The sequence below is a fragment of the Crocodylus porosus genome, unplaced genomic scaffold (genome assembly GCF_001723895.1).
Source record: "Crocodylus porosus isolate Cpor-Errol unplaced genomic scaffold, CroPor_comp1, whole genome shotgun sequence".
In the NCBI taxonomy this organism is placed as follows: Eukaryota; Metazoa; Chordata; order Crocodylia; family Crocodylidae; genus Crocodylus; species Crocodylus porosus.
Genome location: NW_017728918.1, coordinates 58,302,068 through 58,310,959, shown reverse-complemented (window position 1 = coordinate 58,310,959; position 8,892 = coordinate 58,302,068). Strand labels below are relative to the sequence as shown.

The 8,892-nt window shown below is 42.8% G+C and overlaps 1 protein-coding gene across 1 annotated transcript in view; it reads left to right on the top strand.

Annotated features, from left to right (window-relative positions):
• SLC17A5 (solute carrier family 17 member 5) overlaps window positions 1–8,892 on the top strand; it is a 35,399-nt gene that overhangs the window by 8,245 nt on the left and 18,262 nt on the right. The window contains exons 4-10 of the mRNA XM_019537643.1: window position 69; window positions 762–785; window positions 882–901; window positions 1,916–1,938; window positions 2,619–2,725; window positions 3,465–3,583; window positions 6,532–6,690. Of these exons, the coding sequence (XP_019393188.1) occupies window position 69; window positions 762–785; window positions 882–901; window positions 1,916–1,938; window positions 2,619–2,725; window positions 3,465–3,583; window positions 6,532–6,690 (453 nt within the window). The remainder of the gene's footprint in view (window positions 1–68; window positions 70–761; window positions 786–881; window positions 902–1,915; window positions 1,939–2,618; window positions 2,726–3,464; window positions 3,584–6,531; window positions 6,691–8,892) is intronic.

The following is an 8,892-nucleotide window of genomic DNA, read 5'->3' as shown; positions in this document are numbered from 1 at the left end:
ATATTGTTTCTATTGGTTTGTATCACAATTATAAAACATGTTGATTTGCAATCAGATTCAGCCTTCAGGGTAAATTTGTCACAATTTTATGCATCAGAAGGAAGTACTATAAATACTTTTTGAACAAATAGCTCAACATTTATTTTCCATTTTTATTATGTTAGAAAATGGAGAATGATGCATGCTTTTTTCTGGTTTAGGTAAAGCTGTACTTGATCAGAGTTAGAATTTATTTACTTTAAAAAATGCACAAAAATGCATAAGGAAATAATTAGTAAAAAAAGTGCATTAAAACTAGCATGGGTAATTAGCTATAGTTAGTGAATGGAGGGATATGCAAAGATGGTTATTAATAATACTAGCATTTTAAAGATTCAGAAGGTCATGTACTGGGATTCTAAATAAGTTAGCTGCTGAATCTTATTGAAAGTAATTATAATTGAGAACCTAACTTATCTGCACTTTTGGAACCAAGATACCTTTTGAAAGTTTTGCCCATGTCCTTCAAATGGATCTTATCCTTTTTACTGGTTTTTATTCATGTCAAGGAAGAAAACATGCTTTCCTGTAGGGGTGCACCAATATATCGGTTGGCTATCACTGATAAAAGGAAAAATGACATCATTGGCTTTTTTTGATCATTGTAGCCAATAAATATGGGCATGTGCTTGGAGCACCCTAGCAAGTGTAGTCTGGGGTAAGGGTCTGCGTAAAGAACATTCCTTCTGCTGGGTGGCTTTGCAAATGAGGCTTCTACCCAGGAGCCACGGGACCTCGGCTGCATGGTGTCCACCAGCCCTGAGATAGCAGTGTGCTCTGGGGCTTTAAACGCGCCCAGTGCTGCTGTCCACACAAAGATCCACCCTGCCTGCCCAGGACAGCAGCATGGGGTGCGTGGGAAGTAAGGCTGTGGGTAGGAGCCACGGGCAAAGGGGAAACATTCATGGGAATAAGGTAGTTATCACCTTCCTCATGAGGAGCTGGAGCAAGGAGGAGGCTTGTTTTGCATTTATAACATGCACACACAAACAAAAAATAAAAGTTTATTTATGTAGTTAAGTAGTTTAAAATATCTTACACTATTACTAAGTTATCGGTTATTGGATTGGCTTCAGCCGATAAGATTGGTTAATCATCGGCTATTGGTATCACCAACGAAAATCTTTATTGGTGCACCTCTAATTTCCTACTTTTTCCATCTTCCAAAAAAGTATTATCTGAATCTTTTAGCTAAATTCAACTAAAAGTAATGAAAGGGAACGCTTTCCCTATGACAGAAACCATTATTGATTTTTTTTTTTTTTTTTGGAGCAGGGAAAGGGAGAAATATAAACTTGCTTCAGAATTTGCTGCATGGAATATATTGTATGACATCACAATACAGCAAAGCTTTATTATCCAGCATCCATGGGGAATGGGGGGTGCCAGATGACCGAATATGCCGGTTACCTGAGAGGCCTGAACAGGTGTATTTGCCTGTTCGGGGCACCGCCCTTCCCGCCGTGTCAGTGTGCTGGCGGACAGGGTGAGGGGTCCCGGGCACACTGGGGACAGGCTGCTTTGCCCCAGGCTGCAGGGGCTCAATGAAACTGGAAGTGCCACAGTGGGCATTTCCAGTTTCACTTTTGCAGTGTCGACTGGCATGCCGGTTAATAGAGCATGCCAGTTTGTAAGGTGCCGGGTAACGCGGCTTTTGCTGTGTTGAAACGTTAGGGTCAGCTCAAGGTTTAGGGTAGCTTTAGGGATTTTTTCATTTTGTTCAGGCTGTACTTATATCCTTGTGACCAGCATAACAGTGCAGAATAGTGTTTGTTGGGTTGGTTATATAAAAATGTTAACTCTGTTTTAACGCTTCTCAAACAAGGCTTTCTTATTTTAAAAGTGATAATAGTTGTGTATTTTTTTTTCTTAATAGCCACCCCTTCAAACTACATTTTTAGATCAGAAAGTGGACAGTAGTTCTTTCTTTCTTGGGGATTGTTATCTAGGGATTTTTCTCATGTTATAGATACCATGTGTGTCAGATCTTTCCATTCCCTACCCAGTTCCATTGAAGTTATAGGATTGTCCCATAAATAACTGAGAGCATCGATTGGCCCTGCAGTTGGGAGCTACTTAATAGACAATAGAAATAAGATCCATTTCCTGTGTAGTTTTGCTGCTTCTGTAGAGCTGACAGGACTAAAGAACAATAAATGCTGAGCCAAAAGAGTCAGTAGATGTTTCCCAAAAACTAAATCAGAAACAGACCTACTGTCACCTTTTTTAGAATACTACTATTTAATCTGCAGTTATCACCCCCATTTTTACACAGAGATCACTAATTTATTAATTACAGGATACACCAAAATTCATGTTTGTTTCTTTCTTACTTCCACTGGTATTTTGGGGTGCAATGGGTTTTTGCAACTTCATTTATCAGTCTATCAAAGCAACTGCATCTCGTTTTATTTATTGTAGCTGAGGTGGCAGCTGTATAGTGGGTTTAAAATTATTTGTATGCTTATGTACAGTGAAACAATGCAGTTATCTTGAAATCCTGCTTGTAATTCCAACCACCGTGTGTTTTCCCCAGCTAGTCAGTGCGCCACTTAAATATATATTGGCATACTTTAAAAATTAACTGTCTTCCTTCTAGGTGCACAGCTCGGAACAGTTGTCTCTCTCCCATTGTCTGGTTTAATTTGCTACTACATGAATTGGGTTTATGTATTCTATATATTCGGTAAGTGTTTGTGTTTTTTAATTTCAGATGTATTTATGTAGTGATGCATTCATCGTGCTTTTCAATAACATTTTTTGTCTGAAGATTGCAAGGAGTGTGCTTTTCATGTCCTGGAACTATTGCTCTATGATATTTTTCAGTCCTAGAAATTTTGGGGGATTCTTTCTGCTGTTCAGAAAAATAGTCATGCATCAGAAAATATTGAGGAAAAAGCAGCCACAGGAAATAGGAAATCTTTTGCTTCAGATGTGCTAAACACTTGAATTTTTAAAACAGAATTCCAAAAATATAAAGTGCTAGCCCTGTTGCTTTATTACTTGGACAAATTGCTGCTTTCAATATGCGGTAAATTCCTGTGGGAGTCCATGTAAGTTATGCATTCAGTGACCAAATTTGTCTGTCAGTTGTGCAAAAGACTGTTATTAATCACATTCTTCTCAGCTCAGCCAATATAAGGAAACATCAGACTTAATTTTTTTTTAGTGTGAAGTGTGAAATTAAATTAATGACTTCAATCTGTGGAATAAGATTACTCTAATTACAAGACTATCTGAAAAGTTACTTGAATATAGTAATTTATAGTAACAAATTCAATATTTCTCTGTGTAAATGCAGCTGTTTAAATGTCCTTCTAGGCCAGCCTGTTATCTGTATTCTTGTTCTAAATGTCCAAACTGTCTTTACCTGCTCAATTAAGGTATTATTTAGTGTGTGTGTTTTGTTTTTCCCTCAATATAAGGTGCACTTGGTATATTATGGTTCTTCTTCTGGATATGGTTGGTTAGTGACACACCCCAAACTCACAGAAGAATTTCGCACACTGAAAGGGAATATATTCTTTCCTCCCTTAAAGATCAGGTATGTAACTTTGTAGGGTTTTATAAATTTAAATAAGAAAAGGAACTACTTATGAAAAGACAAAACAGATCACTGAAACCTACATACATGCTTAATTTGAATGACCATTTTCATTTGTCAAAATGAAACCAGATATATAAAAACGCTGAACACATAAATCAGTAAGAAACCGTCATTATTCAAAATGAGAGTGAATGTATTCTTCAATAAGGTATATCTATTTACATTTTTTAATTACCTGTACAACTCTAATGCAGTATGACAAAGTATGTGTCTTACTATAAGCAGGAGGCTGGACTAGATGACCCCATTAGGTCCATTTTAGTCCTCTGATCCTATTGGAAATACTTATCTTCATGATACGCAGATTCTGGGTATTCTGTTAGAGTTGTTTTTCAGCCAACTTTCTGCCCGAATGCTGGCAGCTAGGGTAGTTCACAGAGAGGAGTAGGGGAAATGCACTGCAAGAACTGATTATTTGCGTGTCTTAAGTTTGCGCAAAAGATACCACAGTTGTCAAAAATACTCTCCTCTTCTGATACCTGCATTCAGGTAAATGAGTTCTTGTTTTTTGCTCATCAAACTGAGATGGGAAATAGCAGAGCTTGGCCTTTATTTATTTATTTTTGTAAGGCCATCCTTTAGTCTATTATCACATTATGTTAAATTAATTATAAGTGATTTATATGTGTTCAGATATGCTAATTTCAGAACATGAATCTACCAAAACTGAGACATAAAACTGTTACATAGTTACAGTATGATGTTTGTAAGACGAGCAGGCAAAATATGGCCCATGGACCAGGCACTGTCATTCGGCCCACAACACCCCCCAGTGAATTGCACCGTGCCTAGCCCTTCCACCCATGAGGGTGGGAGCGAGGCGCCCATGTGTACGCCCCTGCAGCATACCCTGTTGTGCCTCTCTCCTGCCCTCGTGAGTGGAAGGGCCCTGCCCAGCCAGCAGCAGCTTCCAGGTGGGCCTGCTGCTGCCCGCACTGCAGCTGGCCCTGTGGGAACGTGCTTGGCTTCCAGTTTTCTGGCAGCAGATAGGAAAGTGGTGGGGGTGGGGCCCAGGTGGGGGCAGTGGAGCTGCAGCTGGGTGGAAGCAAAGACAGCAGCGCAGAGCCCACACCCAGGGGGGTGAGTTGGGCAGGGTGTAGGTAGGGGGTGTGGGGACCCCTCACACTCCTCCACAAGGCGCACAGCCCCTACTGCCCACAGCAGCAGCAGGTGGGGGACTCAAGGTGCTCATGCCAGGTGCAGGTACTGGTGCCTAGCGGAGTGCAGCTCCGGCCAACGCAGCACGTAGGGGCAAGGTGCACAGCTTGCCCAGCAGCTCCACTCCATGCCACACTCTTGCAGCTCCTACACGCACAGCAGGGGAAGCCCTGCACTGGTGCTGGCTGCCTTCCCTGCCCCCTGCTGTGCAGGTCTGCAGACTGGGAGTGGAGAGAGCTCTGCTTCCTGCAGCGCCCAGTATGGTCATTTCCCAGCACAAGTAGGGGACCTACAGGTATGCACAATGTGCAGCTCCAACACACAGCACTGGCCAGAGCCATGCCTTGCTAGGCAGAAGCCCCCTATCCTGCTCCCCACCCTGCCTGCTGTTGCTGTTGGCAGTGGAGCCTGCACACCATGTGTGGCGGGGGTCCTATCACCCCCCACCTTCCCTCACACCCTACACCCTGCCCCCATGACCCTCTTTGACATATACATATGTACCCCAACATACCCTATGCCCCCCCACACACACACACCATCATGCATGCATACAAGCATAAGGCTGTATTTTTAATTATTATGTAATCACCTCTATATATACAATGTAAACACAAATCATGATAAAAAATTTTTGTAATAACATTAAAATATGTTATAGTTAGTGTTTGACTTTTAGTGGGTTGTTTTTTTTTTTCTGGTCCTGAGATGGCAACCCACCCCCTCCCAAAAGGAGTATTTGGGGGGCTGAGTGGGGGGAGGGACTTCTGGTGACACAGGTCGGGGGCTAGGGCCTGGGACTTACAGTCCCAATACAGTGACTGGGGGCAGAGCTACCCATGCGGCCCCTAACAGCCAAAATAATAATAATATTAAGCGGACCTCCAGCCAAAATAATTTTGTGCCCTGTCTTAAGATCACTAAGCAGGAAAGTTTCAGTACACATTTTGTTTCAGGGAGGAGTTTAATTCCTAATTGGCAGTGTTATGAAGAGGGAGTTGCGATGGCTGGATTGGGGCCTACCCCACCCCTGTGCCTGGATTGGAGCTGGGCCCTGCCCTGCCTCTCTCATCCTCACCCCAACTTCCATGGTTGGATTGGGGCTGGGTCCTTGCCCACTTCCCCATGGCTAGATCAGGGCTGATCTATACCCCTTCCCTCTGTGGGGCTGGGCTTGCCTCCACAATTTCATCATGGCTGGATGGGGCCCTGCTGCAAACATCCTGGATACTGGATTGGGACCACTGGCCAGATTCATCCCATGAACTGACTGGGCACTACCCATCAGGCCCACCAGCCAAAAAGTTTGAGTACCACTGGATTAGAGCAGAATTTTTTCTTGTGCTATATATATTAGTGCATCTTCAGTGCAGTAGACTATATAAGGATTCAGTGCAGTAGAATAGACAGGGGTTTTGTCTATAGATCTGTTTAAAATAAGTGAGATAAATTGTTTTATAATTAGCTTCAGAAAGGTTTCAGTTATGCTGGGTTTTTTGAATGGAAAGGGATTAATTTTGTTGTTTGAATATAATAGAATATACTTGTGACTTCCATATGACTTGCTGTTTTTTTCATTGGGTTTATTGCTGATTATTGTAATTAATACATTTAATGGTTCAGACTGATCTTGAATATGCTTTTCAGAATCTAAAATGACCAGTGACCATAAATGCCTGTATGAGTTTTCCTGATGTATTCTCCCACTCTCCCTTTCTATTCTTTAGCTTTCTACCCAGAAGTCTGTGCCATGGGAACCTATGTTGAAGTCCATTCCACTCTGGGCTATTGTTGTGGCACATTTTTCTTATAACTGGACTTTTTACACTCTTCTCACACTGCTGCCTACATATATGAAGGAGATTCTGAGGTTTGATGTGCAGGAGGTGAGATGAAATTAAAATAATCCAAACCATTTCCTATACAGGTTCGGTTTTCTTCTGCATTGTGCAGAGAAACAAAGTAATTAAAATGGGCAACTCTGTCAGGAATCTTGGTCTTGCTTTTTGATTATCTCTGACTTGTCAACGCAAATGAGCCTAGCAAGAGTCTATCCCCTGTGCATCCAGTTTGCCTTTGGTCCATTGTAGAAAACCTATAAACCAATGACTTTATGCTTCACTCCCGTGCCCTGCTTGTTTTTTCTTTACTTTTTTCCCCTCCTTGTTCCAGAAAGCTGCTACCAATCAAAAAAGGGGGTGGAGGAAAGAGGAAGAAAGGAAGAGCACAATGAAACAAGGAAGTAAGGAATTAGAACTCCTAACGTTTCAGTCCAGGCAGAGGAAGGAAGTAAAAATCCATGTTCAGGAAGTGGTGTGAATTTTAAAGGGATATAAGGAAGCAAAACTGGAAAATATTGTAGTGCTAGTTAGCAGTTATGTTCCTGGAGGTATGCATCTTTGTTAACACTGTAATGTCTGCTCATAAGGTTGACGTCAACTAACAAATCTTGTTTGAATTGTTAACTTAGCTGGTGCCTGTAACAATAGTAAGTGAATGATTAAGTGGAAGGAAACGTTTGTTTCTGAATGTTTATACATTTCTTTTAGTGTGCTTATGTCCTTATAGACTCATAGATGTAGAGTCAGAAGGGACCTGAGTAGATCATCAAGTCTGACCCCCCTGCCCTGGGCAGGAGTGAATACTGGGTTCATGTGACCCCAGCTAGGTAATTATCAAGCCTCCTCTTAAAGACCCCCAAGTTAGGAGCCAGCACCACTTCCCTGGAAGCTGATCCTGGCCACCCTGACTCTGAAGTACTGCCTTCTAATCTCCAGCCTGAACCTACTCTCAAACAACTTATGGCCGTTGTTCCTTGTTACTCTGGGAGGTGCTCAGGGGAACAGTCTCACTCCTGTTCCCCGCTGGTACCCCCTGGTAAGTTTATAGATGACCACCAAGTCCCCTCTCAGCCTTCTCTTGGAAAGGCTGAACTGGTTCAGATCCTGTAGCCTCTCCTCATAGGGTCTGCCCTGCTGTCCTTGAATCATGTGAGTGGCCCTCTGGACCCTCTCGATGCTGACCACAGCCCTCCAAAAATGCGGCGCCCAGAACTGGACGCACTATTCCAACCGTGGCCTGACTAGTGTCGCATAGAGGGGGAGGATCACCTCCTTGGCCCTGCTCATGATGCATCTCTGGATGCATGACAAGGTGTAGTTAGCCTTACTGATCTTTTTCTGTCACCGTGCTGACGAGAAGTTCCCCAGCCTGTAGGTATGCTGCTGGTTCTTACTGCCCAAGTGCAGTACCCTGCACTTGTTAATATTGAATCCCATCCTATTCTCATTTGCCCACCCCTGTAACCTGTCCAGGTCCAGTTGTATCCTGTCCCTCCCTTCTAGTGTGCCCACCTCACCCCAAATCTTGATGTTGTCAGCAGCAAATTTGAACAGGGTGCTTTTCACCCCCTCGTCCAAATAGCTAATAAAGAAATTGAACAGTATGGGCCCAAGGACCAAGGCCTGGGGGACTCCACTGCCCATATCCCTCCAGGTTGAATATGACCTGTCTACCACCACTCTCTGGGTGCAGCCCTTCAACCAATTGTCAACCCATCCAACTGTGTAGACATTAATGCCACAGTCGCCTAGCTTTTTAATGAGAATGGGGTGGGAAACAGTGTCAGAGGCCTTCCTGAAGTCCAGAAAGACTACATCCACTGTGACACCTGCGTCCAATGATATTGTGACCTGATCATAGAAGGATCTTCTTTCTTTTCCCTCAAGTTCAAGTGGTTAAATAGAGTTTATTCTTGTACAATATATTGGACTAAAATACAAAAATATAGTGCAGTTCAGGGAGCATCTGACAAAATAAACCAAAGTTCACAAAAGCTTGTGTTATCTGTGGCTAGAAAATGGTATTTAGAAATCTGCTTTTTGGAATTGGCTTGTAGGTTAAGTAGATTGACTTTTATTAGTAGATGTTTTGGATAGGGAATCCAGAAAAAAGATGACAAAGTTGAGATGGAAATACAAAGCGCCCAAGCGAGGGACTAACAATCGAGGGATGGGGGAGAGGAGGGGAAATGCGACTAGGTTACATACCGTACAATGTTAGCCAACTAACCCCGGGGGTGCGGGGAT